Genomic DNA, 17,353 nt, shown 5'->3' on the forward strand with positions numbered 1-17,353 from the left:
CCTGTCTCTATTGACTTTTAGGACTATGCTACCACCTAGTGATCATTTGGGCATTGCTCCTAGTGGCTCCTGCTTTGCTACATTACTTGTTTTGCACTGTTATGTACTGTATACTTAGCTTTTTGCTTTTTCAACCATTTTTGCATTGTTATCCCTACTCTTCATTTTTTTAGTTAACGTCAAGTTAAAACTACCCTGTGTCTGATCATTTAGCTCATCGTGCATTCTGTTACAGTGAAAATGTTACAGTATAATAACTGGGGGAGAGGAGACTGAGGGAATGCTTCTTCCTGCCTGCATTAGACTAATGGCTTCATCTTAGCCAAGACAAAGCACTGGACTTAAGTTTAAGAATATGTTATTTTTTTTTTTAATAAAAAGTGGAGCTTTTCTTAAAAATTATTCTGTTGCTGTCTAACATGTCAGGAATGTATTCATAGAGTCTCCTGAAGTTACTAAAAGGTTGACTTTAAAGAGATGCTTCCTTACTGAATACACCCGCTATGTGTTGTGTTTTTGTTTACTCACTTGCATCCCAGGAACAACCAATGCAACCACACCCAGGTCAGCAGCAGCACAGTGATGGTAATGGGCAAGCTGAACACAAACCATGTTCCGAAATTGACCACCTCGGCATTCGGGTAGCGGCTGCAGATTTTTAAATAATACATGACAAAAAAAAAACAAAGTTACAAAGATAGACATAATAAAATAGTAAAATATACTCCAACAGTAAACTACATCACCCACTTTCTTTATTATAAAGATAAGGATTAGTCAAAAAAAAGTTCTCCTCTATAGCTGCAGTCACATCACTTACCAATAATGAAGTATGTCCCACATCGTGCAGGCTTCTGCTGTGTATAGAAATCTCCTCTGCAGGATGCTTGGTCCTCCTTCTGGCACTGAACTTTCGTCACAACAAGGGTTATTAGGTCCTCAGGCTGAACTGCATTTAAAACCACTTAAGCCCCAGAAGATTTTACCCCCTTCCTGACCAGGCTCTATTTTGCGATTCGGGATGCGTGACTTTAGCGGACAATTGCGCGGTCGTACGACGCTGTACCTAAACAAATTTGACGTCCTTTTTTTCTCACAAACAGAGCTTTCTTTTGGTGGTATTTGATCACCTGTGTGATTTTTTGATAAACAAAAAAAGAGCGACAATTTAGCAAAATTAACAATATTTTTCACATTTTTTTTTATATGAAATTCCCCCAAAAAATGTAAAAATCAAAATTTTTTAACATTTTAGGCCAATTTGTTTTCTGCTACATATGTTTGGTAAAAAAAAAATCGCAATAAGCGTATTTTGATTGGTTTGCGCACAAGTTATTGCGTTTACTAAGGGAAAGATTTTTGTCATTTTTATTTTTTTTTTTAACGAGTAATGGCAGCGATCTGCGATTTGTTTTGTGGGACCGCGACATTGCGGCAGACAGATCGGACCCTTGACTGACATTTTTGACACTTTGGGGGGTACCAGTGACATTACTACAGTAATCAGTGCTATACATATGCACTGTTACTGTAAAAATGACACTGTCAGGGAAGGGGTTAACTTTATTGGAGAAGGAGTGGTTAAATGTGTCCCTAGGGGCGTGCTTCTAACTGTTATGGGATGTGGCTGTTTGTGTAACTACAGAGATATACGATCCTACATAGCAGGACCATATGATCTCTGCACTTACACAAGGGAGAATGACAGGCGGCTTTGTTTACATTACCCGCCTGCCTTTCTCCCTCTGTACCGGACGATCGCGAGTGGCCCGCGGACATCGAGTCCACCGGTCACACGCGCGGGGATCACAGTGATCGAACGGGGGCAGGAGCACGCCTCCAGCGACGCACGCTCGCCCCCTATTGGCTCGCAGGCGAGTGACGTACCCATACGTCACTTTGCCTGCACGACAGTATATGTCCTATGTTGACCCGCCCCTCCTCCTCTCTCATTCATTGAGAAAAGCCTGTGCATTGGAATGTAATATGATCTCTGAATGGGGGAGAGATGGGTGAATGACAGGATTCTTCCTCCATTCAGCGATTGCCTTACATTTAGTGTAAACAATGCATTGGCTTTTCTCAGTGAATTAGAGGGGAGGAGGAGCAGGTCCCTGTTAGACCAAACTTAAAGCAGCTCACCTCAAAGACACAAAGCTATTAACAACCGCCATGCTGGAAGTTCAGTGCCAAGAAGAGGACCAGGAAACCTGCAGAAAAGGTTTCTACATTCTGCATGATGTGGGACAGTTTCCAAGGATGCTGTAGATTCAGTTCTGCATTTAGTGAATGCCGAAAAGCAAAGATCCTGGTCTGCTGGATATTTAATATGCGTGAGATCAACAGTTCATTTGGAGACGGAGGGCATAAAAGACAAGAAAGTAAAGCTATTTTTAGGGCAGTTCCACAGAACACTTTACAAAGAAAAACAGTGTTTAGATACACATTGGTGCCAGCTCTCCGATATGTAATCATATTAAAGCTTAACTCCAGCCAATTTTTTTTATAAGTTTGGGAAAGAAAGCAGAAAAATTCAAATTTATTTTACATTTTTATTTCTGTGGTCATAGTGCCAGGTCTTTTTTAAAACAAGGAGCAACATGCAATCAGACGTCATCAGAATTGCAGATTTATAGAGATAGAGACATATAATTATATCCTTCTAAATGATTGGCATGGGATGGCAATATAACACTGATAACGCTGATTACATTAAAAGAATTGTTTAAAAGGAGGGCTGAGGGATGGGTACTTTTAATAAGTAATATCATATATCACATTTCAACATTTTTAGTTGTGGAGTTTTAGGAGGGGGCTTTTGGTGGGGTGGGTCTCTGAAAAGCAAAAGTAGTTTTTAGTCTTCATGGGCTAAATATAGAGATACCTTTCCAGTATTCCAGTTATTTCAATAAGGTATAGTAATTACCTTTGTTTTATCCAAATGTTGTACTGGTCATGATTGTGTAAATTTATTAATAATGAATTGAAAAAGTAATAAAGTTTGAATGGATACTTTGCACTATGCACATCATCATTACACTTTAAAAGAGATCTGGATTTTTAATACTCAGCAAAACAATCTAGGTTGCATTGCTGGCACTGAGCTACCTACTTCTTAAAGTGCTCCAGGAAGATTAGACTGGTGGAAGTTCCAATAATCGTAGTCAGACCCCCGATGGTGGCAGCGTAGGAGACACTGAGAGACAAACACTTGCAGATCATGTGGTCATGTTTGGATCTGTATTTTCCTTGTTCCTTTGAATTTTTGGTCTCAGAGGATGGAAGAACCAAGATTTGGGTCTGTAGAAGAGGATACGTTATTGTTTAGAATAGACCTGTCTACATGTGAGTACCTTTTTTTCGATAGGCGCGGACAGAGAAGATATCACTTTCCTCTTGTAGGGCTAACTTTTTTTTCTTGGATTTTCACTGATGTAAAAAATATTTTAACCAAAGTACCGAACATATGAAGCCCACTGCAACCCAATTCATTGCTGTGAGTGATGTGTACTCTTGCCACTGGAATATGGTTCACCTATGGGAATGAGTGGGGCCACATTTTTCACTGAAAAGGCTGTGTATTGTTAGGTAGGGCTGCGCAATGAAGATTGCTGGAACGTGGAGGAAGTTAAGTATTTAACATGGCAGCCTGCCCTCAGGAGAAATAGAGAAGTTACAAATGGAAAAGTTGAACTTATGTCCTTTAAAGATATAGTTTAACCCCATATTGACCTCAATGCCTACCTTACAGTGACCAACTACAGCAGCTGGAATATATGAAGTTCTCAAAATGTTGATGAAAGATAAGTCCCAGCATGTTTTTCTGCAAATTATGGTTAAGCAGTTGAGCCACTAATAATTATAAAACATTTTAGGAACAGAATTTACCTGTGGCATGGACTGTCCATTAGTGGCAGGCTTAACAAAGGTCATTGGATTGGCAATCATATGGACCCCATTGAGATTCTGCCAATAAAAGTCAAACAGTTAAAAGTAAAAGTTAAAATAACTCATTGGCTTCACGTTTACCTCTTGAGATTAAATACTCTTAACTTTTAAGTTCCACCTATCTCCAAAACGTTAGCAATATTTCTATCTAGAGTACAGATGCTCTTACCTTGCTCTGGATGAGTTTACTCAGGTCCTTGGCTGTTGCCCTAGAAGAAGAAAAATATTTTATTGAAAGAGAAGCTGTCTCTCATTCACAGTGGCTGGATACATTTTAAACACTCACATACAAATAGATATTGCATGCTTACTCTTCATTGATAAAAATAAGTTCAATCGAAGGCTGGTTCTGCTTTCCACCTTCAATGAATGAAAAAGAAGAAAGTTTGCACATGAGCTAAAGCCTAACCAAAAACCTGGTTGAGAATACTCAAAAGTTCTGCTAAACCTATTAATTATGACATATCTGATAACTTATTATTGTGTGCTACAGCAATACAGTCTACACATTTCAGTAAATATTTATTTAATTAAATTTTGCATAGGAACAAAAAAATAAATAAAAGAACTCGAAACAATAGTTACAAACAGATTTCCTGCCTGGACACAGATGAAGCATCAAAACAAATACACAATACAGGTAATAATCAATGCCTGAGTGATATTATATATGGCATAAGCATTAGGTAACAGAGAGAACCAGGCAGGAGGGTAAGGGAAATTTGGGTTGGGGAGGGGGGGGGGAGAGAGGAAGGGATGAAGAAGGGTCAGACAAGGTAAGAACACCAGCAACATTGGGTGGAGTGGAACAATAATCAACAATTCACAATAAAACTTCATGTTGAACAATACATTAGGTGCTGCAGCCACTGTGACCACATGGTTGCAAACTTTCCAGATTGCAAGTTTTTTTTTTTTTAGCAACAACTTTTTCCATTTTACATTGGCAATTGAGATCAGTAATAGTGTTAGCGATAGAGGGAGCTTCAGAGGTTTTCCACAGTCTGGTGATGTTTAATTTGGCAGGTAGAAGTAGATGGATAATAACACACCGAAATTGAGGAGGATATTGTTCTATGCCGATATGTAGCAGAGCTAGAGTGGGGTTTGGGGGTGAGATAGAGGCTATCATAGCGAAAATTTGTTTCCAATAAGAACTGAGAGATTTACAAAACCAGAGGATAAGAGCAATAGAGCCCGTCTCCAGCAAGTTGGGGCATACATTTTAGATAGTCGTTAGAGTGGTAAATACCACCTCTGGATGGTTTTCTCATAGGATTCCCAGTGGTTACTACAATGGGATGCTTTAGAGGTTTCTCTGATTGCTCAGAGCCATTGATTTTGGGTAATGGGGGTATTTCGTTTCTCAGCCCATTTATTAAGGGTATTGATTTGGGGGCAGGGTTGTAGTCTACACATTTCTGAAAAGTATTTAACAAAAGGAACTCCTTCAGAGAAAAAAAAAACAGGTAAAATGTATCTGCTAGATAAGAGAAATTTTATTGACCTCTCCAGTGGCTTGTGTTTTCTACCTTCCCTCTGTTCTGGCTCAGCAGCTTCTGCCAGGCTCTTCTGCATTTGACACTTCCAGGAGTGTCGGATCCCTGTGTCACCTGCTGCATGCTGTGGTTCCAGACTTTGACCCAGGGCCTGGCCAAGGAATGGGCAGTAGAGGCAGCTGCTGCAGATACTTCAGTAGGAAGGGGGCACCCAAAGAGCTGGATATACAACATATGCTACTAAGGTTGTGTACTGCTCATTAGGTGGGGGAAAACGTTGGCCTTTTTGCCTGGGGTGCGAGAGAACCATGTCCCAGCACTGCTCCAACCCCTACATTACTGCAAAGCACAGTAGCGACGTAGGGGTTGGCTGAAACCACGGCACACGACAGGGGACACCGAGATTTGGGATCCCCAGAATTGTCAATTGCAGAAGAGTCTGGCAGAGGCTGCAGTGTTTAAAGGGACACTATGGAAATATAGGAGCCCCTCTCTTGCAGGAAACTTTCAGCAAGATTTGTTTGTAACCTGACAGGGTTACTTTAACCACCTTGTTTCCCTATACTCTTACGCTCTTGTTGTCCCCATTGCAACCAATAAAGGTTTCAGATGCTCTTTTTGCCATAAGAGAACTGCAGATGCAGCTACATCTACAGAATGCTGTGCCTATGCCAGCTGAGGCCTGTAACTGATAATGCTGCAGTGCTTAGATGCAGCTGTGTCTACGAAAAAAAAAATGTGAACATGTGAAAATGTGAACAATTACCTTTGAAGGATAGTTCAAGGGCCTGCATAAACATTAAAAAGCCATCACTTGCAGTAAAAGTAGAAGACACCTACTTTTTTGTTGTCCATTTTCAGCTGCAGATGAACCATTGGCCACTGTCCCCTCATGTTCATCTTCAGCGCTTGTCAGCTGCTGCAGAACGGCATCTGCTATTGGCATCACCATGGCGGTGGATGAAGTGTTGGAGAGCCACATGGAGAGAAGAGCCGTGCAGCACATGAAACACATCAAGAGCCTTGAAGGACATAAAGAGCAATGCCTCAGTACTGTATTGTAGCTTTCCTACTGTTCTAATACTGCAACATAATGTCCATAAACCCTCAATTACAGATAACAATAATAACAGTACAGTATATCTTGTCAATGTTACAAGTTAGTGCTTTACTTTGTAGCCTATAGGGGTCACTGTGCTGCCAATATATATGGATGAATAAAGCTAGGAATACAATGCTTTATATTAGACTAGTGCACTCAATAATTATGCAATAATTAACCACTTAAGCCCCTGAGGATTTGGCTGCTAAACGACCAGGGGGTATTTTGCGATGCGGCACTGCGTGACTTTAACGGACAATTGGGCGGTCGTGCGACGCTGTACCTAAACGAATTTGACGTCCTTTTTTTCCCACAAACAGAGCTTTCTTTTGGCGGTATTTGATCACCTGTGCGATTTTTTGATCACGCGCTATAAATAAATAATAAATAAAGAGCGTCAATTTTGCAAAAATAACAATATTTTTCAAATTTTTTTATGTGAAATTCCCCAAAAAAAAATTTAAAAATCAAAATTTTTTAACATTTTCGGCCAATTTGTTTTATGCTACCTATGTTTGGTAAAAAAAAAAAAAAAAATCGCAAAAAGCATATTTTTATTGGTTTGCGCAAAAGTTATCGCGTTTACTAACAAAGGGAAAAATTTATGTCATTTTTGTTAACGCGTAATGGCGGCGATCTGCGATTTTTTTTGCGGTACTGCGACATTGCGGCGGACAGATCGGACCCTTGACTGACATTTTTGACACTTTTGGGGCTACCAGTGACATTTCTACAGTAATCAGTGCTATACATATGCACTGTTACTGTAAAAATACACTGGTAGTGAAGGGGTTAACTTTATTTGAGAGGGAGGGGCTGTGTGTGTCCCTAGGGGCGTGATTCTTACTGTGATTGGCTGTGGCTTGAGGTGTAGGGACACTGATCAACGGTTCTACATTGTAGAACCGTGTGATCAGTGTTTTTACACCGAGGAGAATGACAGGCAGCTTGTTTACACAAGCTGCCTGACATTCTCCCTCTCCCCCGACGATCGCCGAGTGACCAGCGGACATCGGGTCCGCCGGTCACACGCGCGGGGGGGGGGTCCGTGACCGCACGGGAGCGCGCCTCCGCGGGCGCGCGCTCGCTCCCCAGAGCCTCACAGGCTAGCGACGTAGACCTACGTCGCTCTGCCTGTGAGGGGCTGACTGCCGCAGTAAATAAGGTTAAATGCAGCGAATATAAACAAATCCAATATAAAGCTTTGAGAAAACTCAAAATCATAAAGGTGTATGATGATGTGCAACAACTTAGTGCTAAAAAATAATGACATGCATTATAATAAAACATAACGCGAATAAGTAAAAAAAAAAAAGTTCAGAGAAGGTGACACGTGAATCTTTACTGATGTATTCCTAATATTGGGAATATCCCCTATTGAAGGTCAGTAGATTCAAACATCCCATATAGCACCACGTGACTCAGGCACTGCAATGTGATGGCTCCTTACCGACTTTCCACCGACATGTAGCATGAAAAACTACATCTAATCATTGGAAAAAAAGGCCCGCGAGCCAAAGTGTAGTCCCCACACTTAGTGTGACACCACGTGGTAACAGATATAATTTGCTTCTTACCAGATTGCCATAAATAAGAGCTTGAGACAGTATTTTCCACAAAGGGACCACAGAGATGGATGATTCTGGGTTTAATTAGTACTATCCACACAGATGGCTATACATGAACTCCCTCAAGTAGGCAGGTGCTGCTTCCCACGGAGTAAAACCTCACAGGAAGGAGAAGGAAAAAAGGAGCCAATAGTTCATTACCCCAATAATATTTATTAAAGCTAAAAATGGACACTTACAAGTATGAAGCGCTTGTAAAAGTTTCAAATACAGGTGATCGGCGCGGCTTCTCCACCCGACGCATTTTCCCTCAGAAGGCGTCAACTGGGATTGGACGAGTCAGTTGTGATGAAATGAGTTGGGTCACGCACGGCGTGCTGACCTCACCTACGTAACTCGGCAGGACGGGCGGACATAGCTGCCAGCCGGCTTGTGTTTGTTTTAAAGCGCTTTATACTCTGCATACATGTAAGTGTAGTTCTTTACCGTATTAAATTGTTTATTTGGTTTTACACTATGGAGCCTCTGTTTCTTTTTATTATGACTGCGGTATTCATCTGAGGACCATTGTGAGTGGGATACTCATGGTCACAGGGGTGACATATAGAGCTGGCCTTTTCCAGTTGCGGATACTTTGCTAATTGGGCCCTGCTGTTTCCGGATATCTTATTTGCCTTTCGTGGTGTATACAGGCCCTACTATACATGTCGTCTGGTAAGCAGACTTGCATGAGGTGGTGGATCTGAGCACTGGGAGTGAAGGATTTACACAGCATTTCATTATCCCTTATCAGCATCACCTTTATCACTACTGGGACTTTATCACCTACTTTCTAATATTTGCATATTTGATTTATGTATTTGCATGGTTTTTGATGTTTATTATTCGTTGGGGTTCACTACTCTATTCATCAATATTATTATTATTTATTATTAGTATTATTATTTAGCGCAGCTTGTATTTTATTGATACTAGCTCATTATGCCTTTGTCGTCCAGGTTTTTATTTAAAATTTAAATTTCTTTTTTTTTTATTGGAGGTTTACAACCTCTTCAAAGTGATACTAAACCTAAAAAGGTTTTTTACCTTAATTAAGTATAAACACTCGCGCCAGGAACAATCAGTATACCCAATGTAAAGGACTTGCTGCTGCTTTTCCACAGAGGAAAAGTCTAAATCTCAGAATCGCATATGCAACTACAATTCAATCAGCGCAAAATTCCTTATAACCACTAAAGTGCATACATGCTGTCACAAATATTGTACAAATTCTATACTGTGCTAATCAAAAACTTGTTGTGCCAAATGTAATTCATATTGAATAAGTATTAAAGTGCATACCTGCTATCATAAATAATATATAAAAAAAATTGTATACTGTGCTAATAATCACATAAACTGGTTGTGCCAAATATAATTCATATAGAATATATAGATAATTTATATACAATGATAATTTAAAGTAAAGTGCATAAATAATTAATTGGTGTGCAAGTTGTTATTACATAAAGTGCTCTGTGCAACTTACAAAGCTATTCAAATCAATAGTCCATCAAATAGTGCCTCTTCCAGTGAAAGCAACCATGTGAAATATCCAGGTCATGCAGGTGGTAAGGGATGTTATGGTGGTGGGAACCTCCAATCACCTTCAGGGTGTGGTAAAAATAAAGACTCACCAGAGGTAATGGATCCCTGTTCTCTTATGACAACAAGGAATCAAACAGCGCTTATGATGTTTCCAGGCTCTGGGTCCACTGTGCCAGGTCTGCATCTCAAAGAGGACCTCCTGTAAATCTCAGGTCAGATGAAAAAAAAAAAAAGGGACTCCTCATAGTGCAGTATATAGGTAAAACCATCCAAGTTTATTAAAAATAAATACAGCTTAAAAATAGCCCCAAGGGCATCATCCAGCTATTGGGCTGCTGTACATACAAATAGTATCTATACTATTGTAAGCTGAAGCTTCCGAAGACGTCAACATGATGACGAAACGCATCAAGCTGACTTGCACGGTGCCTCGATCCCGACCCGCCGTGGAATGCACACCGCCACACACACTTCCTGTAGCAGGACAGCTTGCAGTGTGAATGTGGGAGACCGCTTACTGGATTAGTGCGCACGGCTGGGAGATCAGTATAGGTACTATTTATATATACAGCAGCCCAATAGCTGGATGATGCCCTTGGGGCTATTTTTACGCTGTATTTATTTTTAATAAACGTGGAGATTTGGGCAGCTCTGAGCAATACCACTGCACAGACAGGTAAGTATAACATGTTTGTTATTTTACTTAAAAAAAAAAAAATAGACTTTAGTAACAAGCAAAAGTTAGAAGCTGATTGGCTACCATGCACAGGTGCACTAGAATTTGCACTGTCAACTTTTAGTAAATCAACCCCATAGACTAACATGCAGGGGCGTTTAGAGGCAGGAAAAAAAAAAGCCAGATGCCCCTAGAAGTAGCAGAAAAAATGTCCAGTGTGCATGAGGCCTGAAGCAACATAGCCTAGTAAAATAATTTCTCAGATTCCTCCTAATTTAGGTTTTAGGAGGCATAAACCTAGTTTGCTAGATAATATTAGTCATAGACTGTATTTACTATAATCATCAGACATATTTCTGATATGGAAATGTGTACTCACATGCCTGGTTTTGCCCCTGATAACATCACCATTCTTAGGGCGATCCTTTTATGGAGGTTCCACTTCTCCACTGACGCAGCCAGGCAGATGACTCCCATAAGCAGTAGCGTTGTATTCTTAACATATTCTGCAGCCACCTGCAGGAAGAAACTAATATATTGAATCAAATATTTAAAGTGGACCCAGTAACTTTACAAATTTATATAAACACATTCTTGGCATGCCATAATATACAGCAACAGTATCATGTTTTAAACAGCTGTATTAACTAGAAAAATGTAACCCTTGTATTCCAGTCAGTGAATTTGCCTTGGATGAGTTGATGTCATCAGTCTGCTGCAGGCAGGAGGAGGCATTTCCTCAGTTTTCTCTCTCTCCCCCCACCCCCACTGGAGAAGAAGAAAGCAGCACATGGAGAAAATTTGGTGTGTTGCAGTGGGCGGAGCATACTGATAGGAGGAGAGAGCAGAGTTACAGACAGAAAAGCTCGTCACACAGAAAAATTGGCCATGGAACTTTAGCGAGGCACAACCAACAGGTAAAATATACTAAAATAAATTATTAATACAAAAGACAGAAATGACATACATTTAAAATCATCTTCATACATAATTACCAAAGATATCTATACATAAGTCACCATCATTGAATATACTAAAGCGGAGCTTCCATGAGGTGAGTATCGTGTACTAGTTCTCTACGCGTTTCGTGAGATGAAAACTCACTCCCTCAGGAGAGGAACGTATGGATATCTAAAAATAGAGACAAGGTTGTTTGAGAAAAACAGGAAACAAAAAAGAGAGGGGAAAGAGCTAAGAGGAGAACAGTAAAAAAAGGGGGGGGGAAGGGAAGAGAACAAAAACAAAAGAGGGGAAAGAAATGCGACTTACAGATCGTTGAAATCATTCTCTGAACATACGTCCACATACGTTCAACGGTAAAATAGATTATTTGGACCATTGCATTATACCAATAAACATATGTGGAGATTCATTGATTGGCTTAAACGATCTGTAAGTCAGATTTCTTTCCCCTCTTGTTTTTGTTCTCTTACTTTTCCTCCCCTCCCATTTTTTTCCTTCCCCCTCTCTTTCTTTTCCCCTCCCTTTTTTGTTTCCCATTTTTCTCAAACAGCCTTGTCTCTATTCTTAGATATCCATATGTACCTCTCCTGAGGAAGCAAGTTTTATCTAGTGAAATTCGTAGAGAACTAGTACACAGTACTTATCCTATGGAGGCTCAGCTTTGGTGACTTATTTATAGATATCTTTGGTAATTGCGTATGAAGATGATTTTAAATGTATGAAATGTATTACAATTTCTTTTGTATTAATAAAATTTTTTTGGTATATTTTACCTGTCAGATGGGCCTCGCTAAAGTCCCATGGGCAATTAATCTGTGTGTATATACATTTTGAGACACGCCCATGCCCAACACATGCTAGCTCATTTTCTGTGTAGAAAAGCTCATGAGTCTGCTGCTTCTCCTTTCCTTATCCAGTCCCAGAGTGGGGGAAGGGAGGAGACCTGTAAGTGAAATGAAAACTGCAGTAGATAAAGATTAAGTCATCGTCCCTACCAGGCAGTGCTGTGTATCAGAGCTGTGTAAACCTCAAGACTGGATGGGGAAGGGTTAGAACATCTGACAATGGTTCTCCCTGTCTCCATCAGAGGACTCCATGCTTCCCCCCAGATGTGAGTGACAGCCAGGAGAACATACCAGTGCAGTCACAGCTCACGCTCCAAGATGCTAATCTCCTGGCCTGTTTTAAGACCATGCTGTAGACTGAATTATAGGCAGCTACCTCCAGGCTTGCCACACATCTCACTAAAGAGATCTGAAACTCGGATCCCGCACCAATGATCTGGAAGCAAAATGGAGGCAGGCACCACGGTCCTGGAGAACCATGAACAAGACCTCACAGACCTTAAAAAGGGCGGCACAGTGGTGTAGTGGTTAGCACTTTCACCTAGCAGCAAGAGGGTCGCTGGTTCGAATCCCAACCACAACACTACCTGCCTGGAGTTTGCATGTTCTCCCCGTGCCTGCGTGGGTTTCCTCCAGGTACTCCGGTTTCCTCCCACACTCCAAAGACATGCTGGTAGGTTAATTGGATCCTGTATAAAAAATAAATAAATAAATTGGCCCTACTGTGTATGAATGTGAGTTAGGGGCCTTAGATTGTAAGCTTCTTGAGGCCAGGGACTGGTGTGAATGTATATATGTAAAGTGCTGCATAAATTGACAGCGCTATATAAGTACCTGAAATAATAATAATAATAAATAAAAAAGAACTGGAGACAGCCCTGTTCCGCCTGAAGGATTATGAAAATCGCTCCCGCAGGATGTCACTTCTTTTGTGCTTTGCTGCACATTGCCAGGAGCTGCTCCCAGCAATCCCCATAGATTGCCTGGAGTTTCTATCACACTAAAGAAACCCTGCTGCTGGGAGCTAGGGAGAAATCTGATCTGGTGTTCCAGGGTCACCGATACCAGATTTTTGGCGACCTGTCGCACACTACCATTGTGAAGCGGTGACATGTGAAACCTTACACTTCTGCCCTACTGGCTCATCTAATTAGATATTTCTGGGGCTTCTTTTTCAAACTTTCCTTCTACTTCAAAGGCCACAGCTATGTAGTGACCTCCCTGGTTGAAGCTCAATCGGTCCTCTCCTCACTTCACTTGCTATCTTCCGGAGAGGCACGGTGCAGCCCATCTGGCTCCAATGCTCTGAAGTCTCCCGCGCAATTGCCAAGCCATTCCTGGGCGAAGGTGCAAGGCCGCAGGCACTCTTTCCCCAACACACCATCTGCAGCCTAATCTCCTCGCTCTGACCCTGGATGAACATTGTACCCTGGAGTCGTGAGTACTATTACCCCGGCCTGACTAGGCCTTTTGTCGCTCGACTGAGCCCTACCCTGGCATCTAGGATGTCACTTCTTTTGTGCTTTACTGCACATTATTTTCCCTTGACCCAGTTGACAACCGGGTCTGGGTTTCCCCCTCCGCACCTAACCTCCATTCCCCCCCACTTCCTTCCTTGTCCTCTCTCAGATCTGTACCGGACTGTAAACCGTCCATCCCCTAATGAGGTTGCTTTGGCTGAACCATGCTGAACTGTCTGGAGCCCCTGGACGAGCTGGGCCTATGCCTCTCTGCCAGAATGCTGAACCCAACTGTATTGGACAGCTCCTCTGGAACATACTTATTACTGACTGATCCTGTTTCTGCCCTCGGCTTTCCACCCCACATTTCCTGGACTTCTCCTGGATCCAGATGCCCAGATTTATTCCCCCGATGATTCTTCCTGCTGCCAAATAATGTCACCCTACCCCTTCCTGTTTTCCCAACCCGGGGATCCTGTAGCTGTATCCAACCCTTTCCCTGTTATGGGCACCTGCTCCCACCCTCTTCAGAGTGGAGGGGAGAAAGCAAAGGAGACATAAAAAATTGTTAAGGTTATCGTTGTTTTGTTTTTGACTATTTTCTACACACACACACACACCAGCTGCGGACCACGATCCATTGGGGACTGTGGTCTTAGCTTGGGGGCTTAAGTGCGGATTTCCCCATGGATGAATCCCATAGGTCCTGCTGTCCTCCAACCATGCTATGCTCTCTATCACATGTGCATTGTTTGATTTGATGTTGTTTTTCTTCCTCTTTTTGGTTTTCTTTTTTTTTTGTTTTGTGGATATGTTTCTTCTTACTCCTTTTTCTCTTTCAGCAATGGTTGCCCCTCGGCTATTGGGGGCTTTGTTGCCTTCTCCAGGAGAACTCCCTTCACTGGGGTTGCAAGGTGGGGTCCTCCCCAGCGCAGGCGTCAATCTGAACTCTTTTGCACTCTCTGGCCACGGGGCAACCAGCCTGCTCATGCACTACTTACGCGACCATTGCGTCCTGAAAAGAGGAGGACTATTCCCCCACTATTGTTACCTTTTCTTGTTGGTATGTACTTTTAAATGTTTATGATTACTGATCATGTCCCCCCTCTCCTCCCCCCCTGAACAGGGTAAGGAGGCGAGGGGTTACTGATGTGCTTTTCCTACCACACCCCCTCCTCCCCTCCTTTTTTTCCCCTCTCCCTTCCCCCTCTTTAGCGTTCTTATTCAGTATGTGGTCTACTCTTGCAGTGGTAATTGTTCATGACCTCTTTCCGTCCCTCTTCCTCTCCTCCCTATTCTATTATTTTCTCTTATCTCATTCTTTCTCTTTTTCCAGCTCTTGTGGGTCACATTTCCTTTAATGTAGCTGTGACTAACTGGCGACCACCAAGACCCCCATATTGGATTAGGTTAGTGCAACCATCTCTCATCTCCGCGTTATGGCTTCTTCTTCATTGAAAATATATTCTCATAATATCCATGAGTTCAATTCCTCGACCAAGCGATCTAAAGTATTTCATTCCCTCAAGTCTTCTTTGCCTGCAGGAGACCAGGTTTTCTCCCTCCTCAGCTCCCAAATACCTCTCGCCTCACTACCCCACTTTTTACCTAGCCTCCACCTCTGAGAAGCACTGGGGGGTCCTCACTGCGTTTCGTCACCATCTGATCTTTGACTGTGCCAAGGAAATTGCGGACCCAACCACCAGATATCTACTTCTCCAGGGCACTCTAAATGGACATGACATTACTATAGTCACATATTATGTTCTGAACAGTTTCCAATATAAGTTCTTCTCCCACCTCCTCCAGGCGGTAGCCTATCATAGTTCTGGGGCCCTGCTCCTCATGGGAGACTCTAATGTCGCTTTGGACTCATCGGTCGACATGTGTCATGGCCCTGGGTTGGCTCCCTCGCACGATCAGTTGGTGGAGGGACAAATTCGCACACCTCTGCTCTCTCATGTGCTTGTGGATGCTTGGTGGGAACAGCGACTTCACTTATTACTCCAATTCACATAATAGCTTCTGTAGGATAAACAACGTACTGGTTCCATTCTGCTTTCTCTCCTGTATTAAAACAAATCTCAATTCATTCTGCACCCTGGTCTGATCATGACCCCCTTATTTTATCTTTTTGCTTCATTTGCCTGCTCCCTTCATCCCCCCCCCCCCCCCATTGGAGACTCAATGAGTCCCTCCTTACGTCTCAAGATCCCTGCCTTGCAATACACGCTCGCATTCAAACCTTTTTTACTGACAAAATTGGCTCTGTCTCCTCTGCGACTTTGAGAGGTCCACAAGGCCACATTGCGAGGCCACCTCATTCAAATTGCGTCAGCACGCAAACGCAAACCAGAGCGGAGGCTTTGAGACCTCAAAACTCAATTGGGGGCTGCAGATGCAGCGTGGAAATCCTCCCCTTCGACTGCGACACAGAAAGCTTGAGATGCCATTGTAGCGGAATTGGACCTTTTGGCCACTTGTAAAGCTGAAAAGGACCCTCGCTGGACAAAACATAATTTTGCTCTTGCGCGAACAAGCCAGGGGCGATGCTAGCTAAACCTATCCGACTTTGATCTGCCGTTGGCGACCTCACCTCGGACCTAGCTAAAATCACAGAGTCTTTTGCCGCTTTCCTGTCCTCCCTCTACGGCAAAACCACTCCATTCCCTGGTAACTTGATAGATGCTTTTTTCTAAGACCTTAGTCTCCCCTCCTTGCCCAATATTTAATTAAACACGATATTCCTGAACTGGAAGTGTCCCTGGCATCAAACCGACCCGTCCTGCGAAGGCCCCGGGCCCCAACTGCTTCTCCGGCCTCTATTACCGCAAATCTCCTCAACTACTGGCTTCCCACCTGGCAGCCTACTTTAATGCAATGGAACTCGGTGAGATGCCTTCCCCTGATGCCCTTCGGCAACATATTTCTATGGTCCTAAAATCTGAGGCGGAAGTACATGATCCCCAGGCCTTCCGGCCGATTTCCGTATTAAATGAGGACATTAAACTTTTGGGAAAAATCCCAGCGTTAATAAATATATGTGCCAGCTGATCCACAGAGACCGAGTTGGATTTGTTCTGGGTTGCCAAGCAGCTGACAATATTCGCAAAGTGATACATCTCATTACCTTGCTGGATCAATGTAAAATCCTGGGATTTTTGCTTTCACTTGACATTTACAAAGCATTTGACACTCTGTTCTGGGACTATTTATGATATGTGTTGCAACATTGGGGCTTTGGAGAATCCTTCCTGACATGGTTATCAGTCCTATACTCCTCCCTTACAGTGTTAGTCCACTATCAGGGCTTCTCCTCCACTTCCTTTCCTATATTCCGAGGAACACGTCAGGGCTGCCCCCTCTCCCTGGCCCTCTTTATCCTGGCCCTGGTACCTCTGATGGTTGCCCTCCGTGCTGACCCCAACATTACAGGGATTCCCTACGCCAGAGAGTCCTATAATGTAAACTTATTTGCAGATGATGCTCTCCAGACCCTCTCCAATCTCATCACTACGCTCCCTAACTTGCATGCCCTGCTGTCCTGCTTTGCGATCATCTCTGGCTTGTAGATTATGCCCCAGAAAACAACAGCCATGAATATCTCTCTCCCAAATTCCATGGTTTCTCATCTCCAAACATCCTTCCCCTACCGCTGGGCTCTCTTGAATACCTGGGAGTCTGCTTGACTCCCTCTTACTCTTC

The 17,353-nt window shown here is 42.6% G+C and overlaps 1 protein-coding gene across 1 annotated transcript in view; it reads right to left on the reverse strand.

Annotated features, from left to right (window-relative positions):
• The window catches only part of SLC13A4 (solute carrier family 13 member 4), a 72,378-nt gene that overhangs the window by 24,171 nt on the left and 30,854 nt on the right, over window positions 1-17,353 (reverse strand). The window contains exons 3-9 of the mRNA XM_082255052.1: window positions 10,760-10,896; window positions 6,288-6,469; window positions 4,260-4,308; window positions 4,118-4,157; window positions 3,889-3,966; window positions 3,113-3,300; window positions 529-648 (exon numbers count right to left, since the gene is read on the reverse strand). Of these exons, the coding sequence (XP_082111178.1) occupies window positions 529-648; window positions 3,113-3,300; window positions 3,889-3,966; window positions 4,118-4,157; window positions 4,260-4,308; window positions 6,288-6,469; window positions 10,760-10,896 (794 nt within the window). The remainder of the gene's footprint in view (window positions 1-528; window positions 649-3,112; window positions 3,301-3,888; window positions 3,967-4,117; window positions 4,158-4,259; window positions 4,309-6,287; window positions 6,470-10,759; window positions 10,897-17,353) is intronic.

Source organism: Pelophylax lessonae (genome assembly GCF_965119305.1).
Source record: "Pelophylax lessonae genome assembly, chromosome: 4".
NCBI classification, from domain to species: Eukaryota; Metazoa; Chordata; class Amphibia; order Anura; family Ranidae; genus Pelophylax; species Pelophylax lessonae.